This window comes from Caretta caretta, chromosome 1, assembly GCF_965140235.1.
Source record: "Caretta caretta isolate rCarCar2 chromosome 1, rCarCar1.hap1, whole genome shotgun sequence".
NCBI classification, from domain to species: Eukaryota; Metazoa; Chordata; order Testudines; family Cheloniidae; genus Caretta; species Caretta caretta.
The window spans coordinates 255,219,469-255,247,259 of NC_134206.1; the positions used below are offsets into that span (position 1 = coordinate 255,219,469).

General features: G+C 42.4%; 2 protein-coding genes across 4 annotated transcripts in view; both read left to right on the top strand.

Annotated features, from left to right (window-relative positions):
- Positions 1–7,853, top strand: part of RFX4 (regulatory factor X4) — a 132,413-nt gene extending 124,560 nt beyond the window's left edge. For all 3 annotated transcript variants that reach the window (XM_048832236.2, XM_048832228.2, XM_075123406.1), the window contains exon 18: positions 6,317–7,853. In XM_048832236.2, the coding sequence (XP_048688193.1) occupies positions 6,317–6,589 (273 nt within the window). In that variant the 3' untranslated portion in view covers positions 6,590–7,853. The remainder of the gene's footprint in view (positions 1–6,316) is intronic.
- Positions 7,854–14,201: 6,348 nt separating this feature from the next.
- RIC8B (RIC8 guanine nucleotide exchange factor B) overlaps positions 14,202–27,791 on the top strand; it is a 58,707-nt gene continuing 45,117 nt past the window's right edge. The window contains exons 1-2 of the mRNA XM_048832245.2: positions 14,202–14,385; positions 21,086–21,133. Coding sequence (XP_048688202.1) covers positions 14,299–14,385; positions 21,086–21,133 — 135 coding nt within the window. The 5' untranslated portion in view covers positions 14,202–14,298. The remainder of the gene's footprint in view (positions 14,386–21,085; positions 21,134–27,791) is intronic.

The window sequence follows — 27,791 nt, forward strand, 5'->3', positions numbered from 1 at the left end:
TCAATTGAAATAGTCATGTACTTCTATTGGAAAGCAGAAAATGACATTTTAAAAAGTAAGCATTGGTAACGTTTTCAAAAGCCCCTAAGTCCCATTTTCAAAAGTGCCTAAGTCACTTACCCTACATCTGTGATGGGCCAAGACACACCAAATCTAGCTTTGTACAGAAAAGAGTCAAATTAAAGGTTAGAAAGGAACAACCAATCCATAAATAGCTTTTATTATTAAATTCCATTAGATGTTACTGTACAACTTTCCAAAAAGTTCGTTTGTAACCAGGTCTTTAATACAGATATAACTTTTGACTAGGTACTTATGAATCCTAAAGATAATGTTTGACGTATATAATAATGACTTCCAATGCTGCTCAAAAGTGTGAGCTAATGCAATATAAAGTTAGAGCTGCGTTCATAAGGAAAATATTTTGCTATTTGGACAGAGACACCTTTCACCTTCTTGCATAATCAACCGGCTTGCTAAAGGGTAAGGATAAAGAGATTATTCTTCAGCCTTGCTCTGAAGGAACTCAGACTCCTTTGTTGGGAGAAGACACTTAACATAGTATTTTCTAAAATAATACTAAAAGAAATTGAGTTAATTTAAAATTTTTGCGGAAAGGCCTTAACAATAATCAGCTTAAAGTCACCCAAACTTAAAGGAGTTAGTGTTTCTTGTCTAGTTTAAACAGCAGTGGTAGCAGCGAGTGTGAGTTGACCCAGAAAATAGTAATTTCCTGTCAAGAGCCCTCCAACAAATGTCGCTTTTATATCTGGCAAAGATCACTAGGCCCCAGTGTTTTGAGTTCAGCATGCTTAAGCACTCTTCATTAAACCGGATGTAAAGTGTGAAAGGTGATTCAGGCAGCCTGGGCAGGCATCCGCGCAGATGGCTATGCTTTGGACACTCCAACAAGGCTGAATAGATGCTTCATTGGTTGAGTTAATAGTCAGGCAGGGGCCAATGGGTACTTTAAAAATATTGTCTTTCAATGGTCTCTTCACTGTAGGGAAAAAGAAGTCACTGACTCATTTGCAATTAGCTGACCTACCATTACAAAACTTTCCATGTTGGATTCAGTCATAACAGAATTTATTGTAAAACAGTAGATATTTGGAGTCCATATTATTTTCAGGCAATTATTCTTTTTATATTCGTGACACATTCATAAACACAGCTGCATCTGGGGTATTTGACTAAACAGAAAAGCAGCATACTGTATCCTGTCCCCTTATGCTCAGTCATTAGCCCTTGCTCTCAAGTAAGCCTCACTGCGACATATTAACTGAAAGTGGGAAGGCAGATTAGCTCTCCCTTTCAATGCATTATGGAGTTTGCTCCATAGGCCAAAGCTTAAATCCAAAAATGGCATCTTTTTCATATGTTCATCTACTCTACCTGCCAAGTGAACTGCATTGTGTGACTCCCTCATACAATGATGACATGGCATGATCTGGAGAACCTGTGAGGTTTCCCTAGAGACCGTTCGGTTTCCCTTGAACGTTGTTGAAATTTTAGAAGCCTGCTGTACATCCCAGAGAGAGCTTCTTCTGGAGTGTATAAGGTCCTCGTTCTCAGTTCATGCAAGGAGGTGAAGTCCTGGCTTTGAATCCCAGCCTTTGCCTCACATCTTCCAGTAGGAAATTGTAGCATGTCGGGATGGCAGAATGTTCTAATCTGATTAGCAAGAGGGAAAGTTGTTTAGAACATCAGGAAGAAAAGATTTTTTTAAGCCAGAACACTGGCTCCAAGTGTAACAAAACTTCAAGTTAACATTAAATTCTAATGTGAATTAAGAAATAAATCCATCACAATGTTTATAAGACAAGATCTTGATTCGGCCAATATAGTATTTTCCCAATTTAGCTCTAGTTCAGGCCAAGCTTCACACAGTGGGCCCTGGAGAGTACACATTTTTCATTTAAATTATCCCTGAAGCTTTTACCTTTTCCCATATGGTTCATCTTTATCCTTGCACCCAGTGACATAGGACAATTTGTGAACATTGCTCCTAAGGGGCTTCTGAGGCTAGGAAGGAGAACAGCTCACAGCTTTGGCCACTATAGAGTGGGACATTGCGGTTGATTTAATGACCTCCTCTGAACAGCCCTAGCCAACACATTAAGTTGGCTACAGATAAGGCCCTTTGTTTTAAGTTTTTACTGATTTTTACTGAAAAATTCCCAGGTTTTACAAAAGCTGTTATTCTGTTTTTACTATTTTCACCCAAATTTTGGACCACACAAGTACATGAGACTACTGATTGTTACATTACATTAGGTAGATGTGTTTATTTTAATAATAAATTAGTCTAGGGTGAATGAGAGGCTGTCTGTTAAAGTAAGGCAATGCAGTGGAAGACACACACATATATGCATGCATGTGCATATGGGTATGTACTGTTAATGTACAGTTCATCAAATAAACTACAGCATTAAACTGCTTTACTTTCAATACTCTGATTTTTCTCTATTTGTTGCTTTTTTCTAGACTCCCATCCCCCAATAATAATCTCAATATTTACCCAGAAAACTGTGAAGTAAACTTTTGCACTGATTTTTGCCCATTTTTAAATTTTTGTAATAAACACTGACATTCCTGTGAAATTTTAAACAAAATAGAAACTGAAAACAAAGGGCCTTAGTTACAAAGTATTGTTTGACTGTACTCTATGGCAGCACATTTGTACAGCTGGACATATGGTAGAGGTGGTCTATATTTCCTAGCATCCCCATATGATTGACTGAATGAATTTTGGAGGGATTTTACCTTCCCACTTCATATATTGCTTATGTGGTCCAAGAAGATTTAGTTCTTGAGCGTATTAATGGAAAAGATCTTCCAATGAGTTTTTCACCTGACATTTAAAGATATGAAAAGTTTTTAAACTTTACCTGGAACTACTTAGATTTTATTTAAATATTTATAATTTCTTTGACAGACTGCTCTAAAATCTCTAATCTTTACCAACCAGATTACTATCCCATTAAAGTAGACTGCCATGGTCCTAAATTCTAAGCCTGATTCAGAGACTGACTCCCTCTGTGGCCTTAAGTCCCTTAATGTAAAATTTCAAGACTTGATTTTCATTGGTGTTGAGCACCTGCAGTTCTCATTGTCTTCAATGAAAGCTCTAGGTACTCAGCATTGAAAATCAAGGCCTTTAGGGTGAAATAACGGCCACCAAGTTTTCCTGTCAAACATTGTACAGGAAAATATAATATGCTACATGTGTAGAGATGAGAGCCATGTGATAAAGTGATAAGCCATGTGTTAAATGAATGCATCATGCATCTCTGACCTCTTCACCTGCCCTCTGCTAACTAATCCCTCTCCCCAGGATTTAGCTTCAAACTGCTGCTGCCATAAAAAGCAGCTTACAACAGAAAAGTTTCCCTCTTTTCCTTCTAATGTACCCCTACTCAAAATTATTACATATATCACTACATGGTCCATGACTTGTTTTCTGCCTCCCAGCTATAGAGGGCAAACTCTGCTCTCTTCCCTTCTGTCCTGCCTTCAGCCTGTCTTCTTTTTAGCAGGAGGCAGATATCATCCCCCTCTGTTCTCCTGTTTCCAGCTGTCCCTTTAGACAGACGGAGTATAGAAAGATTCTTTTCCGTAACTCACCATCCCACCTCTTTGTAGAAGCTCTCCAGTTAGCAGGGCTAGTCAGGAATTTTCCACCTGAGTGATTAGCTCACAGAAAAAGCCCTTTTTGCAAAATCAAATTGTTTTGTGGGAAAACTTCCCATTTTGCTAAAGAAAATTATTTTTCTGGCAGGGAAAACTGAACTCTCCAGCTGCCTGCCTGCAGAAAGTAAAATGGATAAGAGTCTTCCAGGTGGGCAGCCGGCAAGCTAAAAAAATCCATTTCAGTTCTCCCAAAATGGAGTTTCCCATTTGTGGAAAATTTTCAAATTGGGATAATTTTTTTTTTAAATGTGATATTTTTCACAGAAAGGGATCTCCGGATTTACCAGTTAGTTCCCTTCTAGGTGGACAGACCTTAGCTCCTCTCTGCAGAGGCTGGGAGACAGGCTTGTAAACATTTAAAGGGGACAGACCGCCTTTTTCTAAAGGTCCTTTTATCTTTCCTCTTTGGAACGCAGTAGAATGAGCAGGAAGTATGACATTTTAAGACCTGCTGTTTATTGGATAATGAGTTTCTTGATTTGAGTTGTGACAAATTTGGCTTATTTTCTGCTTGTGGACTATCTTGCAACAGTTATTGTTTTCCTGACTGTATTTGAAGTTTGAATTTAATGATTTGTTTGCAAACCATTTCTTATTCTGTGGATGAATTGCAAACATTAATATTTAATACTCAACCTATTAAATATAAACTCTGTTGATGTGATAGATTAGATAAGTCACATGGTTTTGTTTGGCTCCTGATTGAATAGGTAGGCTTACACTTCTAGTGCATGTGTTCACATGTGCAAATTTAGGCTCCAATCCTGCTATCTGATCCCTGTGGGATGACCCTACCCTTATGCAGAGCCCCACTGACTTCAGTGGGACTCCATATAGGCATAAGGGTCCACTCATATGGATCAACTTGCAGGATCAGGGCCTTTTAAATTCAGTTTCAGAGAATATTAGTGCACGCAACTTTAAAATGCACTTTACCTGAACATATGTGTGAATAAAGCTTGAACATTTTGAATGTTTACTAAGAGTCTCTTATAGAGAGTTGCTATGGTTTTGGCTGTCATTGCTGAGTAATGGCATAGCATTCATGAGTAGAAAATGCTCCGTTTAAGGCTGAGAAACCTCTCATCTCCCTGTGTAACTTCCTGCTATTTTTCCTCTCTCTTTATCTCAAGATTTCACTTATCACTGCCCCTTCTTCTGTTGCCTACCCTGGTATGTCTATTCCCATATTCTTTTGTAGTTAGCACCAGTTCTTATCCATAATACCCTCTCTCTTCCTTCCCTTATTTTCCCCAGTATTGCTTTCCATTAAAACAAATCTCCCTTCTTCCAAGGCCTCCAGCCCCAAATGCTGACCTTCCTCACAAAACAAGTTCATCCACTTTCTGCTTGGTCTTCATCTTCCTGCGGCTGCCTTAGGAGTCTGCCTCTCTACTAGTCCTCCTCTGCACTGTCCCTCTCTCTGTCAAGACAATGCATGTGGCACCAAACCACCACCTGACTCTCTCCAGAACATCTGATCTGTTCCTATGCAATCTTTACCTCCTTCTGGATGATGACTCTGAAATTCCTCAGGTGGCTTAGACCTGATTGTTAAACCCTAGTTTCTCTCCACTCAGTGAGTCTATTCCCCATTTACAATGGAAAAACTCCTTGCCTCTAAATGTGGAGGGTGTTTGGCTATCATTGCCAACCCTGCACTTAAATTTTTCCCTCTTTCCAGCAATACCTACTCATCTTCCAAACAGTGTTCCCCATCTTCCATCACCATCCAACCCACAACTCTCCATAATCTGTAGGCTATTTTGGATTAATAATACATATGCTCCTTTTTCTCCAGGAAGTAGTACCATATTCTCTCATTTTCTGTCTGCTTAATTGGCTTCCTCTTCATCTCTGAAACTAATTAATTACAATTTCCTTCATTCTCTTTAAAATTCACAATGGCCTCCCACAAGTGGTACTATCATCCCTCTCTGTCTTTCTGTCCACCTGCTGCCCACCTACTTGCTCCGCTCCTCCACTCAGGAGTTCCTTTCTGTCTCCACCACATGATTCACCACGATTTTGTATTCCTCTTCCACTTTCATGCCCAGCCTGTCCACTGTTTTCAAACATCTACCAGTGTGGGACAGACTTTTATTTATATTTCCCATTATGAAAGTTACTGAACTCCTCAAACTTGGTCAGCCTTGGTATAATCGAAACATGCATTGCTGGTCAATCTGTTCCCCATTCTGTTCCATCTAAATCCTCCATCTAATCACTTCCTGTCTTTGAGCCTGATCTCCAATGCCCTGCACGTAGTGTAGTTAAATCAGAAGGGTGGAATATAACGCTCACTTTGCCTTGCTGTAAATGACCACGCAAGGGGTAGGGCGATGAAGAATTAGGCCCTTTAAAGTCTGATGTTTCAACATTTGTTTTTCTTTAGCTCTCAGTTAACAGTCTGTAGAACATCTCAAGTGGCACACTATAAATGTTCGATAAAAATAAAAGAGAATGTATTGCTAAGAATATTTACCATTATGAATTTACTGATGACCTTTATAGCTCCTTAACAATAGTTCCTACTACAAAGGCAACATGTATGCTATTGCCTGTTCTAACTTTTTTTTAATGTGTGTGTTTAACATTTTTAAAATTTGTTTTTATTTCTAAGTACCCTTTCAACAGCCCGACATCCAGGATGGAGCCCTGTTTGATGAGTAGCACCCCAAGACTGCATCCAGCCCCTGTAACTCCTCGCTGGCCAGAAGTCCCATCAGCAAACACGTGCTACACAAGTCCATCCATGCACTCCACAAGATATGGAAACTCTAGTGACATGTACACGCCCTTGACAACTCGCAGGAATTCTGAATACGAGCACATGCAACACTTTCCTGGCTTTGCCTATATCAATGGAGAAGCCACCACAGGGTGGGCTAAGTGAAAATGACTCGTACAGCATGAGCCCCTATATCTAATAAAGACAGAAAAACTTTATATCTGGCTATTACATGGGACTTTATCTGAACATTCGTTAACGGACTTGAAGATAGAATTGATCCTGGACAGATAATTTTAGTTCATAATCTGAACATACTGCAGACCAGTGTGACGGCTTGTTCCTGTAACAAGATTTAACTGTTACTATTGAGCATTATATTGGCCAAGCTGTGCCTTTTTTTTCTTCTGTGGTATGGTCTGGCCCTGTTGTGATGTCAGTTTCACTGAGCCATTCTCCCCCTCCCCCCTTATTGACAAATGTTAATTAGTCTTTAAGGAAAGATGTTAGAGAGAAATCTATTTATAATTTGAGATAAAGACAAAAAGTTGACCATAACAAAGCTCTGGCACCTCTACTGGGTTCTTTAGAGACATTCTGTCAGGTCGTTACTTGTTGTCCTAAATTCCTTTTTTGGGCTCCTTAAATGGTATGTGTTGTTATAGGCTTCAGTTTACACATAACTTTGTATATTGATGCACCTTTCTGTTGATCAAATAAGTGTTATCCGTACAAAAGAAAGACATGTAGCATTGAATGATACACTGCCTTAAGTTGACTGTGGTTCTTATTATATATGTATTTGTATTAAGTTTGCACAATCTGGTTAAATGCAACAGCTCTGGTCTGTAACATCAAGGTTAAGAAGGGATTTTTTGAGACTGGTAAAGTGTTGGATTCAGAGCCACGATGATACTAAGCAATTATATAAAAGTGACAATACAAAACAAATTATTCATTTCATTACCTATTGACAGGTATGAAAACCACTCTTCTGATTCCTTCACAAGATGACAACTCAATATGTGTCTACAAAAAAATAATTCAAAGCTGTGCCTTTGAACTTATTCTGTAATGTGTATGTGTGGGAAAATGTATTGTATTTTTGGGAGAATTTTTAGTAGACATATTCTGTCAGATTTGTAGGTATTTGTGAGTTTTTGTTAGAATTTATTAACATAGGTTTTTCTTCTTATTATAAAATGCACCAAGCAATTATGGTGGACCTATTACCCTATGGGTAAGAAATAAATAAATGGAAATATGACATCGGGCATTTTAGTAATTGTTATGTAAATAAAATCTTTGATAACACCCAGTGTGATGATAACCATGTTTATGGCTAAAATGGAAATAAATATTATTTGTACAGTTGTGCAAGATATATGAAGGATTTTCACACTCAGATAAAAAAGTTTTTGAAATTAAATATATTTTATTTTAATTTATTTGTACACAGTGACCTTTACAGGCTGACAACTCTTTAAACAAATCTTAAATGTGGTGGCATATGCCCGTATCCAGCAAAGCACTGAAGAATGTGTGAAACTTTAAGCTCTAAATAGTCTTATTATCTTAAATGAGATTGCTGGGTTGCTTAAAGTTACAAATGTGCTTAGTGCACTGCTGGATTGGAGCCATATCCAAGCCAAAGTCTGGTGACATCGTTCACTCAAGTAATCGCACTGATGAAGGGAAGCAAGATTTGTCTCTATATAAATATAACTTTTATAACAAGGCCAATGCCAAATAGTGCTGGAAAAACAAAGCCTTTGTTTTCTTAGAACAGTGAATAAAGGGGCCAAATGTTCAGTCCATGCATACCCAATGTCCTGTTTAGGTCAATGGGGTTATCACAGAGTGACTGGCCCCTTTAAGAGGGAGCAGGATCAGTGCATCTGCTGGAGCAATTTTCGTCTGCCCAACTGGGCATAAGGGAAAGCACCTGGGCCTTTTGAAGGGGAACAGTGGGTGGTGGTGTTGGCATATGCCTATGCATACTGCAGGGAATAAGATGGCTCCTGCAGGGCTCTGTGTGTGCAGGCGAAAGGCCTGTGGAGAAGGCCAAACTCCAGGCAAGAGATACTGGGAAAGCAGGAAGACGGATCCTAAGGGAGGAGGGGCTGTTCCCAGCTTGAAAGTGGAAGGATGGAGTGTTTGAACTCTGAAAGGGAGATAGACACTCAAGAGGAGGGGCTATGCCCAGCTTTGGATAAGGGCAAAAGAAATTGACTTTAAAGAGAGGTCAGACCCTCAGTGGCCAAGGGCTGGGCCAAGCTGAAACTGGGATGACGTCTTCGGCGGTTTGAGATCTGCTATGAAAGATTTTGTGCAGGACTTAATAAATGGGACCCCAGAAGGGGAATGTTTTGAATATCTGGACTGTGTGGACTTTTTAAAAGGCTCTGAATGAAGAGGAAAGTGAGGCAGGCCTCCGTAGAGCCACCTCAGGCCATGAGGGGGGCACTTGGGAGGTGGCCAACCCTTTGACAGGGGTACACATTGACTGCAGAATTGAGTTGAAAATTTGCATGAAATGAGTTTTTGCTAATTACAAATAATGAGCCTGTTGGCTAGATTGTTAAGGGTATTTCGGCACTTTAGGATACAGATAGGCACCTAGTGAAATTTTCAAAAACACCAGCACTTTTGAAAATCCCGCTGGGTGCATATCTGCATCTTTAAGTGCCTAAATATCTTTAAAATCTGGCTCTGGTTCTCCATTATGTGGTTACACAAAGAGAAAAGCGGAGGTAAAATTCTACTAGATCAAATGGTATTCTTTTACACTCAGTCTACAGTCATTTTGCACTGGTGTAAATGACTACAAATGGTGCAGGGAAACTGAGAATCAGGCTCAATGTATCAAATCCTCCTTTGTTATAATTCAAGGTATCCACAAAAAATGTCAAAATATCACATAGTTAAAATGTTTGGTGAAGTTTATAAGTAGCTAAGCTTTAGCAGCTACAGTTTTGAAGTATTTGGTTTGGATCAAGGTCCTGATTTCAGTGTTCTTTCTGTGTTTGTTTAATCAAGGCATTGAAATTGTTAAATATAAAATGCATACAGATATGTACCTACAGCCAGACTCCAATCAGTGCACTGCAACTCATAGGGAAAGCAAATGCTGCCAAAGAAATAAAATTTGCCTTTTCTCCCAAAAGCTCTCAAATCATTGAACAGCAGCCCCTCTGCTTAGCCAAGCAGGGCCCACCTGTGACCCATTCTGTTCACTGACCCTCCATGAAATACTTTGTCGTCTTTTCAATGTCCCCTACAGAGGAGTGGCCTAAGTTACCCAATAGACTGCTGATTCTGACCTGGCATGACAACTGCATACCATCAAAACAGTCTGCCACAAGAGTGAGGCTCATGTGGGCAGAATGGAGCTTTCTCCGCCACTAGCACTAGAATCTGGAGTGGACTCTTGGAAGAGATCCAGGTGACCTGAACCTCAGCTGCTTCTAAGCAAAGTGCAAAATCTACCACTTTGCCTTTCCACAAAAACAGCACGTTAAAATCAATAAACAAAGCCCAGTCCCTGCTGACTGGAAGGAAGAGAAACAGAAATATATCCTTATGTGTACACACACATTTTAGAATTTGGGGGATGTGCTCAGATACCATGATGATGGGAGCCATATGAAAACCCATGTGGGTGGATAGATAGAAATCATATACAGTGTATATAGTACCATTGAAATGCAACCATCTCTGGGATGGAGGACTGCAGCCAGCCAGCATATAGCACATCAGTGCTGGGGAGAGGGACTTTTGGTCAAAGACACCACAGCAAACATCTGCTCTTATGAAAAGAGCCACAGGATCTTTAATGACTACACAGATTAGATAGGACCTTGGTTTCGAAGGTCTCCCCCAGAACACACACACTCATTTCGTCTAATTTAGAAGGATGAAAGGCAGAATTGTTTCTATAGGGATTTGAATCTGTAATTCTAGGAATTATTACAGAGCAGATGCTTAGACCACTCAGTGACCTCCCCTGCCCGCCCACCTGAGCTCCTTGACCATGGCAACTAAAACTGTTGTGATTTCATAGCCACAAATTTTAAGTAAAGTGCAACTATACAAATGTCTCTGGGGAAGTCCACTGTCTTTTTTTTTCCCCCTTGAGACCACTACAAATGCATTTTCAAAATGCTGCTTTTGTCATTCTGGAGTGAAACCCCACTACAACTTTGCAGGATTTTCATTACCAGGTAGAAAAAAGACTCAGCAGGGGAAGAGCAGTGAGAACTACTTTCACTAGAATGAATCCAATTTTTTGTCAGGCTAACTCTTGCTGCTAGGGTCACTACCCTTTGACAAAAATGGCCTCTGACCTCGCCAACCTCACAATTCTGTTGTGACTGACCCTGAAACCCATGAAATTCAGGGGCAGACACTGCTTTGGAAGGTTTAGATAAAGTAACAAACATGGAAAGAGCTCATGGTATGCGCCCTCTGAAAAGGTCTGGCAGCTCTTTGGGGGAAGATGCAAATTATTCTGTCCACCTTTCATTGAAATCCTAATCTTTCATATGCTACCTAAGATGTAAACTGAAATGCACAGATGATAAATGACAATGTGCCTTCAAAGTGCCAGTAACTTTTTCTAGAGTCTATCTTTTAGGTTTTAATAAAAAGGTATGTAAGTAATTTGAACATTTTATTATTTTGGAGAGAGAGAGGTGTAGAAAGGCTTGTACTTTATTATATGGTATGTAGATAAAAAAACTATCAAAGGATTATTTTTGCTTAATTTCTTTAAGAAGGTACTATGAAGGTGATATGTTTGAGTAAAAAAAAAAAAATCAGATTAGTGTTTAGGCTTGGATTTTGTTCCTCTATGTCCCAAAGGTTGGATGGTGTTCTGATTTTGGGTTTCAGTTCAGCCCACTGTGGATCAAGGCCCTAATTAGACATTCAGATCCACATTTGGATCTGGATTATTCATACACACATGCACAAGATGTTCAGGAGTGTTTCTATTTGGAGGTCCATTAGTAATTGCTAATGCCCTGGCCTCAGGATATATTCAGCTATGCTATCAAATATTTGAGAGCGAGAGAGAAGTATTCTTCAAGCTTTCTAGGAGAGTGAGCACTCCTGGGAGTCAGGAAATGAGTCTGTGTTGAATAAGTAAATTCCTCTTGAGGGAGACAAGTAGCAGACCCCTCTGAAGCAATGTTTTATTGTTGATCACAAAATAGGCAATTTTCTGCAATCTGGACAGTACATTTTTATTACAAAATGCTCTGAATATGTAAAATACTGTTCAAGTTTGAAGTGGTTTTTTTATTGCTGTAAACCTATAGATGTGTATAATGCTTCACAAAAAAATATAGGAACACAAGATCTCTGCCCTTATGTTTTGAGAGCTCATCCTGAATTTTATGCACACCCATAACTCCTGTTGATATCAGATTGCCCTCTTGCTCTTTTAATGCAGCACGTGACATAGTGGGCAGGGGAGTGGAGCAGGGAGCTGGTTGTGACATGCTACCATTCTATGGCACTAATGCTAGTCAGGCCACTATAAACTCCCATCACATCATTAATCTATCTGCAAAAGGATTTACTGTGCATAGGCAACTTTGGAGAGCCAACCATGTTGTCACTTGAGAAGGAGAGCGTAATTTTTGTTTCTAAATGGAAGCTAAGATTCTTGCATAATAACATGAGTCCAGGAGGTGGGACTTGAGGAAAAACACCAACTATACTGAACTCTTGATAGTCACAAGAGATGGTAACACTGCAGGTATCAGACTTATCATTCACTGACAGTGACGCTGCTTTGTTTTCTTACTGTAGAGCTGTGGTTCTCAACCAGGGGTACGTGTACCCCTGGGGTATGCAGAGGCCTTCCAGAGGGTACATGAACTCATCTAGATGTTTGCCTAGTTTTACAAAAGGCTACATAAAAAGCACTTGTGAAGTCAGTACATAATAAAATCCCATGCAGACGATGACTTGTTTATATTGTTCTATGTACTATAGACTGAAATGTAAGTATAATAGTTACATTCCAATTGATTTATTTTATAATTCTATGGTAAAAAATGAGAAAGTGAGCAACTTTTCAGTAATAGTGTGCTGTGACATTTTTGTGTTTTTATGTCTGATTTTGGAAGCAAGTAGTTTTTAAGTGAGGTGTAACTTGAGGCTATGCAAGACAAATCAGACTCCTGAAAGGGGTATAGTAGTCTGAAAAGGTTGAGACCCATTGGTGTAGAGTGCACACAGAATTCAAAGACTGTCCAATTGTGTAGTGTGCATATTTGCCTCTTGCTTTTTATAAGTTTTTGTAGCGGCTGCCTGACCACCCTGACTCTTCAGCTGTTCCAGGCAGCTGTGGTGGCTCCAGCTTTTCTCAGGTGGTCACCAGAATATTTATTTTAAGCTTTATCTCATGCCCAACACCAATGACTGCTCTCTTCTTCAGCTACAGGCTAAGAGAAAGTCAAAAGAGACCTCCTTATCCGCCTTTATGGCTGGAACCTCAGGACACACCCTCCTCATGGCACTTGCCCACCCAGTTCCCACTTACATAGACTTTCTCACCCTTGGACAAAGAGTCAAGACATTGAAGTGGCATCTTTGTGCACTTGTATGATGGAACACATATGTTGCATCCGATGAAGTGAGCTGTAGCTCACGAAAGCTTATGCTCAAATAAATTGGTTAGTCTCTAAGGTGCCACTAGTACTCCTTTTCTTTTTGTGAATACAGACTAACACAGCTGCTACTCTGAAACCCATCATATACTAATGGCATATCACCCTATGTTGCAATATCGTCCTGCAGGGATGCAACCAGAATTTGCCTGGAGGGCAGGATAGAGCTCTCCCGCCCCCCCCCCCCCGCAAGTTTTCTCCTCCTGTAACTCCCCCACACCCAGTTCTGAGCTGTCTGTCACCGTCACTTTGCCTCTAAACGCAGCTCCACGATCTCCACACTGCACCCAGCTCAACACTCCGCTCTTGAGGCCCGCTGTCCCACGCCTAGTGCCCAGTCCTGTGCTCTCTGTTACCCCCCACAGCCCTCCTGCACTAATGTAACTAACTCCATATGATTCGAGGGCATCAGCCCACACCGGGCCAGCGTTATGACCCCGGGGCACAGATGTTGCGACGTGCCTGTCTGGCCCATTGGGACGAAGGGCCACAAGTGGTAACCCCCATAGCGGGATCCGGTGTTTGCAGCCTCCTGCAAAAGGACATAAATGGTTGAGAGCCTGCGGCTGGGGCCGAATGCATGTTGTTATCAGCTGTATTAGCCACCACAGTAGGGACATGTCGTGATGACCATCGGGCCGCTGGGGAAACTGAGGCACGAAGGAGTTGCGGGGGACAAGACACACATTCACACACACAGCACGTCAATGCTTCCAGTGGAGACTGTGATAATTAAAGGATCTCTGCCCTCCCGCCCCCGCTAACTCCCCCATCGGCGCAGCCCCTAGGGACTACAACTCCCAGCATGCAACACATCCCGAACAGGCGGCAGGTCCCGCCATGCATGGCCGTGTTGCTGACGCACTGTACGCTGGGAAATGTAGTCTCTGCCAGCCTCGGCCTTGCCTGAGGGGGCGCCGGGGGCTTCTGCCCTGAACTGGGGAGGGAAATAGAGCGCAGCCAATAGGAACGACGAAATGGGCACGAGCCCGCCTCCCCCAGGCCCGCTCCAGCCAACAGCGACCGAACTCTCCCTTCGCCCCGCCTAGCCGGGTGGGGCCGGGCCGTTGGTTTCCAGGGCAAACGTGGCGTCATTGGCGGTGAAGGGTGAAAGGTCGGGGAGCAGCTGGCTGGGTGTTGGCTGCTGCTGGCGGAGGCGCTGCGGTGCCCGCGGCTCGGGAGCGCCCCGCAGGCATGGAGTTGGAGACGGCGCTGGAGGCCGTGAGGGGGCGCGGCGGGGCCGAGGGCCTCGAGCGGGTCCTGGGCCGGTACAACGAGAAGGTAACGCGCCCCCCGCCCCCTCCCAGGCCAGCCCCCCCCTCCCAGGCCTCGATATAAGCCACCGTCGCCACAGCCCCGGACCTCGGTATAACTCCCCCCGCCCCCGTTAGCTCCCCTCGTGTAACACCCTCGAGCTCCCCCCCCCCCCCCGCCCGGTGTGCTGCCCCGCTCGCGCAGCATCCCCCCCGCCGCCGTGTAACTGTCACCCCCGCTTCCAGCTCCCCGGGCACAGCGCTGCCAGCAGCCTCCTCTGCGCCCCGGCACGCCCGCCAGCCCGCTTCCCTCGCCGCCCCGCGTTCGAACCGCGCTGACCCCCTCGTAACGCTCTCCCACAGACACCGCCCCTCGGGAGTGCTCCGCAGGCACCCGCGTAGCCCCCCGCGGCCCCCGTTACTCCCCGCAGCCGCCCGCTTCGTGACTCCAGGTCACGGGCACCTGTTATCTCTGTGAAATCCCGCCTTACTCCAGCTCCCCCTTTAACCCCTGCTTCCTGCTGACCCCTTTCCCTCGTGCATCCCTGTTCCTGCCTCAGATACCTTAGTATGTTCCCATTCTTTCCTGTTTTCTCCCGTAATCGTTGTTCTTTGCTGGAATGCCCCTGGCTACTGCCTGTAAACTCCCCCCCGCCACCCTTTTTTTTTAACCTTGTAAATTTCCACAAATTAACAAACACCAGTTCACTTTCTTAAGTGATCCCAAAATACACCTCCCTGAAATAACCCCCTTTGCTCCTTCACCTGGTCTTCACTCCTCTCATTTCATGTGCGTTCCGCCTTCTCTACCACAAATACCTTAGTTCTACTTGGGAAGATATGAAATTAAGCAACGCTTATGTGACTTTCTCTCTTGTTTTCCAAGTATGTGTGTGTATGTATGTGTCTGTCTATATGACACCCATGCAAGAAATCAAATCAACTGCAAGATCTTTTAAAAAAAAAAAAAAGTACGTGTGGCACCTTAGAGACTAACATCCGATGAATTGAGCTATAGCTCACGAAAGCTTATGCTCAGACAAATTGGTTAGTCTCTAAGGTGCCACAAGTCCTCCCTTTCTTTTTGCGAATACAGACTAACACGGCTGCTACTCTGAAACCTGCAAGATCTTTGTTACCCTCCTTCCCCACTCCAATCAAAATCGTGCAGTTACTGGTACTACAGGCTGATGACAGAGCTGAAAAAAATGGTATTATTTCTGAGTGGGGATTTTATTTTGTGAGGGATCAGTAATGAGGCGATTTCAGGGAAGGTTAATATTTACAAGTGTGTGATGATTTATAGCTTCTCCTCCTCCACTCCACCATTTGTCACTCCTTAGGTTTAGGGTATGCCATGTTTGTTCAGTGCCTAGCATGAAAGGGCCCTGATCTTGACTGGGACCTTTAGGCATTATCCTAATGTATAATTACACCGTAAAATAGTCTGACCTGAATGTCTCTTCACCTTGCCTAGGCTATAAATCACCATGCACTGTATGAATGCTAGGTTTCAGAGTAGCGGCTGTGTTAGTCTGTATTCGCAAAAAGAAAAGGAGTACTTGTGGCACCTTAGAGACTAACCGATTTATTTGAGCATAAGCTTTCGTGAGCTACAGCTCGCTTCATCGGATGCATAAAAGTGGAAAATGCAGTGAGGATATTTTTATACACACAGACCATGAAAAAATGGGTGTTTATCACTTCAAAAGGTTTTCTCTCCCCCCCACCCCACTCTCCTGCTGGTAATAGCTTATCTAAAGTGATCACTCTCCTTACAGTTTGTATGATAAACACCCATTTTTTCATGGTCTGTGTGTATAAAAATATCCTCACTGCATTTTCCACTTTTACGCATCCGATGAAGCGAGCTGTAGCTCACGAAAGCTTATGCTCAAATAAATCGGTTAGTCTCTAAGGTGCCACTAGTACTCCTTTTCTTTGTATGAATGCTGTATGACTATTAACCTTCCCTGTAATGTCCTCATTATTTATCCCTCACAAAATAACAGCCACGCTCAGAAATAAGAATACCATAACGATTTTTTTTAGCTTTGCCTTCAGCCTATAGTACCAGTGACTGCAAGGTTTTGATAATATGGCTGCAGAGTTGGTCAGGGAGTGGATGGGATTGCACTTGAGTCATTCCATTCCTTTCTCTTGGAAGATGGTGATGGGTAACTTCTCATCCACCTGAAGGACACTCTTGGCTAGGGTTCGCTTGTCACTCATCTTGCTTGGTGTATATGTGAGGCCACTGGGTGATGCGGAGACCATGTGGTCTGTGACTGCTGTCAGCATGTGAATAACATGGAGCGCTGTCTCTTTCATAAAATCCAGGAGACACAGCTTATTTAATTTGCTTGTATACCTGGCCAAAATAAGGGCATGAGTGTGCAAGAGAGCCTGCTGAAGCTCAGTTCAGAAGAGGCTGAGCTGAAGATGCTGGCAAGAAGCATCTAGTGGGTGGTTGCAAAGGGCATGTCAGCTTCCATTACCACAGGGGTATGCCCATGTGTAGTCAAGGGGCTTGGGGATATGTTTGGATTCCCTGGTAGCATGAGAGCCAGAAGTTTAGTTTTTCACTTGTTGGGCTAAATTAGGGGTTCTCAAACTTCATTGTACCGTGACCCCCTTCTGGCAACAAAAATTACTACACAACCACAGGAGGGAGGACTGAAGCCTGAGCCCCACCGCCTCAGAGGGGACAAAGCCAAAGCCCGAGTCCCTACTCCTCCGGGGGGTGGAGGGGCCAGCAAAGTCAAAGCCCAAGGGCTTCAGCCCTAGGCGGGGGGGCAAGCTGTAACCTGAGACTTGCTATCCAGGGATGAAACCCTCAGGCTTTGGCTTTGACCTCGGGGGCCTTGGGATTTGGTCCTGGGTGGTGGGGCTTGGGCTTCGACCCCAGCAAGTCTAACGCTAGCCCTGGTGATCCCATTAAAATCAAGTTGTGACCCGCTTTGGGGTCCCAACCCACAGTTCCATTTTTGTCTGATATGGACTTCATGACATTTAGATTGTTTTGGTGGTGTAAGGTTGCCAACTGTCTAATCGCACAAACCCAGACAGCCGTGCCCTGCACCTCTTCCAAGGCCCTGCCCCCTACATCTTCTCTTCCCTTCTTTCCCCCTCCCAATCGCTCACTCTCTCCCACACACTCACTCACTTTCACCAGACTGGGACGGAGGTTGGGGTTCAAGAGGGGGTGCTAGGGGTGGGGCCAAGGGGTTTGGAGTGTAGGAGGGGGCTCCGCGCTGAGCCTGGGGCAGGGCGTTGGGGTGCAGGAGGGTGTGCAGGGTGTGGGCTTTGGGACGGAGTTTGGGTGCAGGAGGGGGCTCAGGGCTGGGGCAAGGGGTTGGGGTGCGGCAGGCTCCCAGAAGTGGTCGGTCAGGTTCAGGGGTGGCCAGGCGGCTCTGTGTGATGCCCCTGCCTGCAGGTATTGCCCCCACAGCTCCCATTGGCTGGGAACCTAGGCCAATAGGAGTTTTTTGGAGTCAGCACACAGGGTGGGGGCAGGACACAGAAACCCCCCTGGCCACCTCTGCGCCTAGGAGCCAGAGGGATGTAGTGGTTGCTTCCAGGAGCCACATGGAGCCAGGGCAGGTAGGGAGCTTGCCTTAGCTCCGCTGCGCCCTGCCGACCGGACTTCTAATGGCCTATTAAAATCTCCCGGATTGCTTTCAATAGCCACTGGGAGATCGAGGCTGATTCCGGGAGACTCCTGGCCAATCTGGGAGGCAACCCTAGGTGGTGTAGTCTATCTTTGAAGATCATTTGACATAAAAGTAGATGCCTTATTGTGTCAGACTGCTGTTACTTCAGACTTTGGAGAACAGCTGTATCTTCTAGCATGCTTTCGGATGCAATTAAAGGCTTATTTTGAACTCTAAATCTGCTAGATTTGAGTACTAGCTTCTTAAGTTGCCACCTCTTCTTTCTTGTGCTGTTGCAGCGGCTCATCTCAGCACAGTACCAGCTCAGTCTGAATCTTGGCCATAGCTTGTATCCTGTACCAAGGCTTCTGGGTGGCTTTGTCTGTTTTGTGCGGAGTAAGCTTTTCATTTCTTTACATTTCTAGCCCTGTGATTTGAAAGGAAAACCTTTATGAATGGGAATCAGTTCATGGTTGTCTTCCTAGGTATGAGATGGATAGAAACGTATCTCAATTTCTTATTGAGTGATGTTTAATGATGACAGTAGCAGTTTTACTGTTGATTATTTTAGCAGAAGCCTCCAGCTACCTGGGGTTTTGTTGGAGATTGAGCAGAGTATCTCGGCATGTTCTTGCCTAATTGCTGATAGACTTGATTGTATCCGTTAGGGCTACTGTCAAGGTATCACCTGTGTGTGAATTTCTGCTCTGGAATTCACTTGCCTGTGGCCCAACAGAGGTTTTAGATAACTGTCACCTGAGGTACGGGGGTTTGTGCCTGAGGGGCAGACTGCAGGAATGTAAGGCCGAGAACTGTATTTTTGTTAAATTCTGTATATGCAATCAGTGTCTGAATGCACATAAATATCTAATACTTTCTCTGTTTGTCCCCCTCCATTCTCAACAACCCCACCCAGCAAAAAATCCCTCACTTGGTCAGACATGCCAACCCCTACTCATTTGGGGCAGGGAATGGCTTGGGAAGCTTTCCTTAGTAGGATTTAGCATGTAAGCTGTGGTTAAAGTTTCTCCTTCTGATGACTGGAGGTTTTGCTGTGTATTCCAGAAAAACTTGGGCTGCAGGAATGAATCTCTAAACATGTTCCCAATCTGACCCATCCCCTGCCTATTATGGTCCTTACAAAGAAGTCTTACCACAGTGTTTCTGTGTCTCATTTATTTATCCTCTAAGGCATAATCAGGCAGAAGCAGAAAACATCGCAGTATCTAGGTTCCATTACAAACTGATAGTTAGCTAGATTTGTTAAGGCACGTGAAAAAACAACCTATTACCCTGGGCACACTTTTCAAATTTTTAAGAAAAGAAAACCCAGCAAATTCTAAAAGCAGCAGATAACTTATTTCTTTAATAGAAGGACCCAGTTCTGTGTGTCTAACTTTTAAGAGTTGTTTCTTGGTGGTTGCAGATGGCTGTTTAAAAGAGCATTTATTTAGATGCTCATTCCTTCTCTTCCCACTCCATGGCCCCATCTGCCGTGGGCACACCAAATGTGTGTTTTCTCTCTTGCTCAAAGATACCTTACCCCCAGTAAAGGTTTCTCTAGTCTTTTCAAGGCGTCGTATCAATAAAAAGATACTGCCAAGGTCTGGGCCCCTTTCTTTCACTCTGACATCTGTGATGAGGAGGTGGTGAACTCTTCCCATCTAGCCCTAATAGATGTTCTGCTTGGGGGAGTCCCACTTAATACTGAGCCAGATTTTGTTTCCTAAAGACATATCCAAAGCCTGTCCTCTGCGTCTTCCTACCCAGAGACTTTCTGCTGGTACCTTCATGGTCATTAAGTGTAGTTAAAAACAGCTACCACAGCTTTACAGATTCTTTTTACTCCCCTCACATCAGACCTGCCCAACAATGCAAACAGTAAAACAATCCTCATCTGACCTTGAGAGCCTGTTACTTGAAGAGACTGATGCTGATAACTTTTGATAGTGAGTCCAGATAGTGACGTCTAGTCCAGTTTTTGCCAACGTAGGTGCATGCTTGGTGCCGTGCAAGGGAGAGTGCCTGTAGATAAGCCATGTAAGGCAGTCATGCTTGACCTTTGGATCATTTGTATGAAAGGTAGCAGCTTGTCATTTTTTCCTCTTATGGTGTTAAAGGACAGAGATAGTAAAGATCAACGTTCACTTCATTAGATAAAATTACATAGCTTAGCAAGAGTCTTACACTCTATTGCTTTCCATCTCTTTTTAGCATTCTTAAAGACCAAATATTGTTAAATAACTAATTGCTGTTCTCAAGTTTAAAAAAAAAATTCTAACAATATTTTTTGCCACTTGAGTGCTGATTAATACAGTTCAGAATTTTCTAAAATGGAACTAATGTCCATCACTAGCTCAAGTTCTGTGAGACCACACCTTCCTCACACTTAATTGTACCCATAACAAAAGAACACTAGGTAATGCATTTAGACAACCAGTAAAAATTAAAAATTGAAGAAATACATCAACAGATCTTGTACTGTACTCACTTTTATTTGAATCAGCATTTTCTGGATGAATTATTTTAAAAATACCCAAACTGGGAAAATCAACCTAAAACAGAATTTCCCAACCTACAAATGAGATGCACCACTTACGTTTGTAAAGCCTGAGTAACTAAATAGCCTTGCTGATTTACACATGGAACTAATCCTCAACACCTGTATAAGGTGAAAAGATGGAGATAACTGCAGTTTCCCTTGTGTGTAAGTAGGTATTATCTTGCTGGCCTGATTCCATTGCCCATTGAAGTTTGTGACAAAAATATCCCTGATTTCAATGGGGTCAGTCTTTGGCCCTAAGTGACTTGGCCATGACAACAGAGGGAGTAAAGGTTAGCACTACATAGCTCCAGGATCCAGGCTTATACTACAACTATAGAGGTAATTGGGAAACAATTTAGAGGCACTTATTGCAAGCTTACTGTAGCCTCACAGTTGGATGCAGTGAGTTAGATTACATGATTCAAGAAAGTCCTTTGCACCATATCAACTGAGATTCATGTTAAAACTGTGAAATTTGTTCTAATCAGATTATGGCAATTATTTTACATTTAATTTATTTCTTTCCCCAGAATAGGGCCACTTTCAAATTTGATCCTGCAGATGAGGACAAAAGAAAGGTAAGCAAAACAAACCTTTCTACTTGTGCATGCCCCCTTTCAGGCAGTCTTTCCTTTGCTCTGTGTTGTTTAGAGTCCACTACCACTGAGGTGATACAACTGAGTGTAGTTTGTCACGCTATGACATACATGTTTTGCCTTGCTGTGCTGTCAGAAAAAGAAACTTAGAGTTCCAGAAGAACTGATAAAGAAAAATAACAAAAGAGCTAAGTAATCTTGTTGGAGGTTCTGATTAGGAAAAATAAATTAAGGGACCACTAACTCAACCGGAGGAAGAAGCAAATGGAATTCCCCATTCTTGGAAGACTTGGGTTAGTAGAAAATTTTTCATTTCCCATTCATCAGACAAGACATCTGCCGACTTAGTGAGTACACAATACCATTTTTCTCTCCCAGGAAATGAAGAGCTGTCAGACTGATGTGCTTCTCAATACACCATTCTGAAAGTTTTGTGGCTTCTTGAAAAAGATGGTCTGATCTCAACCTCTGTCTGTATAATATGTAACTGTAGAATTGTCCATGAGAACTTGGATTGAAGAGTCCTTGATGAAAAGCAGAAAGGTTTTGCAAGCTAATCTCACGGTTCTCAGTTCTAGTATGTTTTATGTGAATCGTAGGTTCTAGACATGACCAGAGGCCACGAGGACAAAAGTAATATCTGCATCCCAGCCTATTTTGGATAAATCGGTTATCTGAGCTTCAGACATGACTAGAGAAGCAAATAGAATTCCCACACATACATTTCCCTTTGTCTATCATTCCATCAAGGCTCCAGGATTTGATCAGGAATCAGTACTTTTAATGACAAATCATTGAGTGTTGGTTTCTAAGGTGACTTGATCCATGCTTGAAATGGTCTGACACATAATCTGGCAATTGGATTTACAAACATATACGAAGCCATATGGCCTAAAAGTTTTCAACTCTTTCTTATTGTAGGCAGAGGGTAAGTACAGATGTGAAGGATAAAATTTTTTTTATTTGAAATACTTTCAGTAGAAAGAATGTCCTCACTGCTTCTCAACCTAGAATTAATCAGAGGTCTCCTATAGACCAGAACAGATCCAGATTTGACTTTGTTGATCCCCAAACCCAGAGATAAAAATAAATTAATCACTTTGCTTGCTGCTGCTATGACTTGCATTCGTGACTTCTCCTTTACAAGCCAATTGTCCAGATAAAAGTAAATGTACAATGCTTATAAGCATAAATGAGCTGCTAGTCCTGCTTCATAAACACCTGCAGTGTCAATGACCTTCTGAAAGGAAGTGCCAGAATGGATAATGACTCCCCAGAGCCATAAAACTTTGCATTTGTGAGTGCACTTGCACATCAAAATAAATGTCCTGCAAGTTGAGGGTAATGAACTAATCCATGGTATCTAGTGCTGGGATAATTGAAGTGAGAGCTACCATGTGGAATTTGGTGTGTTGAATGTATTTAAGGTTCCTGAGGACTAACTGTATGTTTGGTATGAGGCAATAAAGAAAATAGAAGCCATTCTGATGTACTAATTCTAATGCTCCTAGCTTCATGTGCTGATTCTAATGTTCCTAACTTGATGAGGTCATCTATCTGCTGGCATGTGGCATTCTCATGAGAATAGTCCCTGAAAAGGAACTGGGAAATGGGGAGGGAAGGAAGAAAAGGTTTGAAATTGAATGGCATAACGATCCTTGCCTACTTGATGGACCCATCAATCTGTGGTGAATGGCATCCAAGCCTGCAGGAAAAAAAATAGACAGGAATCAGAGTGTGAAGTAAAAGGGCATAGATCTTTGTTAGATTAGTACAGACGCTCCCCGGGTTACGCAAGACCTGATTTATGCAAATCTGCGCTTCTGGAAGAAGCTCCGTAAGCTAGAAATAAAGAGTGTTTTGGGGTTGTTTTTTTTTGTTTTTGTTGGCGTAATGTCAGATATATGTTTCTGACTTACACAAAACTCGAGTTACGCAAGGCGTTCCGGAATGGAACAATTGCATAAGTCAGGGGGAGTGTCTGTAAAAGATCCTTGACCACTGCTTATCAATGTTAGAACTGAACAGATTCTGACCATTTGAATGGCAAGTCTTCAATTGCTGCTTGAACTTCTTTTGGTAAAACTTAAGGCAGATAACCATGACTAGTGTTGCATTACAATACCTGTAGCCATTGAACGAGCACCAGAATCGGCAGCATCTAATGCAGTTGGGCTGCGGATTGTTGAATATCAAATAGTTTATATGCTTTTTCCTGAACTATATCCAAATGAAGTGTGTGTGTGTGTGTGTACTATATGCTTCAGTAATTCCTGAAAAGTTTTAAAATTATCAGGTGAAAGTGGAGTAGCCTGTGCAATGATTTCATCAGGTAAGAAAGAAGAATCAGGTATAGGATCAGAATGATTGTCCTGATGAGCAGGTATTTCATCATCACTTAAAATATGTTGTTCCTTTGTGTCTTGAACTAGACAAGGAAAATGATTAGAACTGAGAGTCTGCAGCCTGTGAGTCACGAATAGTTCCCATATATTGTGGGAGAACTTGCTCCTGAAATTATGAGTATTGTGGCCATATGGAAAGAGATGTGGCCAATTCAGAGGAAACCAAGGAGCATAGTGAGAATGAGCATCTTTAGATGTAATAGGAAGCTTCTTCTCATTATTATTTTCTCTCCGTTGATATTTCTTTTTAATGGAAGACTCCTGTCAGAAGCTGCAGAGGAATTGGTGTCTTTGGCTGAAGAAAACTGATGCAGGAACCATGACAGGAGACTGAAAGATAAAAGTGGGACTTGCATCCTTTAATTTTACTGATGTGTTGCTTCAAAGAAGTTTTCATAACTGGTACCCTTGTTTCTTTTTGTGGAGGGCTCAAGTTACAGTCCCCTCTCCCAGGGATGAAGCCCTTGGGCTTCGGCCCCCTCTGCCTGGGGCAGCAGGGCTCTGGCTTCGGGCTCGGGGTGCAGGGCTCAGGTTTTGGTCCTCCCCACCCAGGGTCACGTAGTAATTTTTGTTGTCAGAAAGGGGTCGTGGTGCAACAAAGTTTGAGAACAGCTGATTAAAGTTTCCCTCTGCAGTTGCACTGGAGCTGATGTTGAGTCAGAACTATTCAGTCCTTGGAAGCAGGACTGTTTTGATGGATCTTCCTGAGTTTGCCTCAGCTGCTTCCTGGCCCGTGAGTTTGGTGTCACAACTTTGATAGGAGAATTGGAAGACTGTCTCAGGAAAGAAGAAGCTTTTGTCTATGGTCAGAGCCTAACATAGCTTTCATGTTTTTTTTGTGGCCCCTTCCTCCCCCCGCCCCCCGAGGAAAAAGGTTCAGTCTAGACTGCTTCTCCCTTTGTGTCCACTTCTTGAAGGGTGTGAAAATGGTACAGTTATCTGGGATAGCTGGGAGTTCCTCAGCCATGACATATGCCTTTATTGTCTGGGTATCAGTGAGAGGAATATTTCCTTCTCCCCTGGTCCCGCCCCCCAGGATTGGCATGATTTAAAACCTGGGAATTTAGGCTCTACCGAAAGCTGCACTCCTTCTTTTTTTTTTTTTCCTAACCTGCTGCTAACTGAAACAGTAAAAAGTAACCAACTATAAACAAACTGTTTACTGAGTATTTAGGCTGGAAGTTAATCAATAATACAGATGGACACTGGTGTTCCAACTCATTACTTAAAGCAGTTTGAAGGAACTGAATGGAGGTTGAGGTTGCTGTACACTTTATTCCCTGGGGACAGGGTGAGGAGGGGTGGTGGGAGCACATGCATGACCGCTATTAGTCACTGCTAGAGAAAACATTCTGAACTGCTATTCTGGGGAATGTGGACACCATAAGTGGGTGCAGTTATTCAAAGAACCAGTTGCCATGTGCAGTTACTTGAAGAACAAGAACATTCAAGGAAATTAAGGCACTCAAACTTCATTGCATTGTGACCCCTTTCTGACAAGAGAAATTACTACACAACCCCAGGAGTGGGGGACTGAAACCTGAGCCCCACCATGCAGAATGGGGGGCCAAAGCAGAAGCCCAAGGGTTTCAGCCCCAGGCAGGGGGCCTATAACCTGAGTCCCACCACCCAGGGCTGAAACCCTCTGGCCTCGGCCTGGGCAGTGGGGCTTGGGCTTCAACCCTAGGACCCAGCAAGTCTAATGCCAGCCTTGGCGAACCCATTAAAATGGGGTCCTGACCCACAGTTTGAGAACCACTGATCTAGACCACTTATACAGGAACAATCTAGCTTCATGAGTCAAGCGCACAAATGGATTCCAAGGCAATATGTGAATTTACCCAACACATAAAAGCTAGAAAAAGGTATTTTTAGTATCAGTATAGTGGGATGTTTAAGGGTACAGTGGGCTTAATATCCAACATACTTCCACTTAAAACTAGATTTGGTACCTGAAGATGTTAATTTCTAACTATCAAAGTTGTTAATATATATTGCAATCTTAATCATAGTTCTAAACTATATAAATAAAAACCTAACAAAAACAAAATGGCTAAGATGACTTGACATATCTATGAATAAATAACACACAGTTCTATTGAAAATGTTTTAAATATATTGTGACTACTATATACACTGACATTCTAGGTCTCTATATAAACTCAACTAAAAATCAAGAACTTTAAATAATACGCAAGTCCCTCTATATAATTAGTTCTCTGATTCCCTTCCTGTTGACTTGGCTTCTGTTCCATGCTCTCAGTAATTTTCTGGTGGTGTCTCGTCTTCCTTCATTCTTGACATCTTATATAACACCCTTCCTTTTAACTGTGAAACTTGTTTCCAGCTGTTCATCTAAAAGCTTGTTTAAATTATAAGGATTCAGATATTCTTTTAACTTGTGGTAGCATTGCATGATTTGAAACTATAACCTGTAGTCCTGTGGAAGGGATTGTTAAAAGTGTATTAAGTGATTGCATATTCAAATATAAGCATCCATGTTCGTCACCAAAATTCAAATAACTGCAGGTATGTTTGTATTGATTAGCTCAGATAACTTTAGAAGTGTTAATTTGAATTGATTAGTTCAGCTCAAATAACTTTAGAAGTGTGTAACTAGATCATGTCTTTAAGTTTTTAATGTGCTTTGTTGGCATCATGCTATATGCTGCAGGGTTGTCTGAGTGCTTTACAGCATTTTTTTTGCAGTCCATTCTCCTTACTATTACACTACTTTAAGCAAAATGGTGTTTAGTCAGGACCTTTATTTAAAATGTTCTATCAGAGAGCCATCTTTGAATCCTCTTTACAGACAAGGTCTTGAGGGGAACATAATCTTTAAACTTAGGGCTGGTCTACGCTAACGCTGTAAGTTGACCTAAGTTACACTACTTCAGTTACATAATTGAAGTCAACGTAACTTAGATCAACTTACAGGGTGTCTACACTGCGCTATGTTGATGGGAGATGCTCTCCTGCCCACTTACCTCCCGCCTCTTAGGAAGGTGGAGAACAGACCTCTATGGGAGAATGTTCTGCCATTGACTTAGCTTGTCTCACCAGACCCCTAAATCGCTGCCGCTGCATCGATTGCAGCAGTGCTGATTTAGCAGAAAGTATAGACAAGCCCTTAATGTTGCAAACATGGCCACAGTGAGGCATGATTGGGGTCATTGATTAATATGCAAATTTATTAGTACGTATTTGAAGTATTTTTGGTGTCTCCATGAATCCTTTCTCCTTCTCTCTCCAGTCTAGGTGTAGGGGTGTGTGCGCGCGCACACATGATGGGAGACAGTATGAACTAGGGCTTCTAGGAGCAAAGTTCCTTGGAAATCCAGTTTCAGGAAAACATGCACACACTTCTTTCAGTTGTGGCCATTAACTTTAAGGCAAATTATGATTTTTTTCATTTTAAGTTTTGTGCTATTTGGACTTGTCCTACAAAATCTTGTGAGTAGTCCTTGAGGAAGGCATGGCAGGATTGAACCCTTTATTTGCATACAGAAGAAAGAAAATATACACAGAGTTTAAAAGGTGACCTGGAGGATAGGCACTGCATTTTCACTGGGTAAGCTGTTGAAGTTGCGTTGCATTGCATTGCATGGCATGACAAGTGCATAAAAATTAGTTGAGAGATTTGGAAATACTATATGTACACATTTACCTTTTTTTTACAGAGTCCATCTGTCTTAAAAAAAAAAAAATAGAAACATGATAGAAAACTTGATTTTTTAAAGTTTTCAGCTGTTTTTCTTGTCTGTCGTCTTGAAATCATCCCAAGCGCGTACGATTTAAAAAATTTTTTTAAACAATAAAATAAAATAGCCTATCAAACAAGGATGGCATAGAAATATGGGGCTCATCTCAGTCAGTAATTTGGTTTTGTTAACTCTTTTAAAATCTAATCATTACTGTGCTCTGGTGTATATCGCTATCTTATAAGTACTTAGGAGCTAGAGGCACTTGACTTCATCTCACGCAGTGTACTCAGTGCATGCTGATATTGCAGAATTACACATGCCCGTTGTGAATGGAAATAAAAAATAAAGCATATCTGTAGGGCTCTTAACAAATCTGCTTAAAGGATGATCAGACCCCTAGGTAATGCCACACCTCAATTTAAAAAAAAGTTGTTAGCATAACCGAACTGAAAATGAAAATTTGATCTTCTGGGATCATATCTTACCTGTTTTGCCTAAGTATTATAGGACCCTCCAGCCAGAGGATGACTT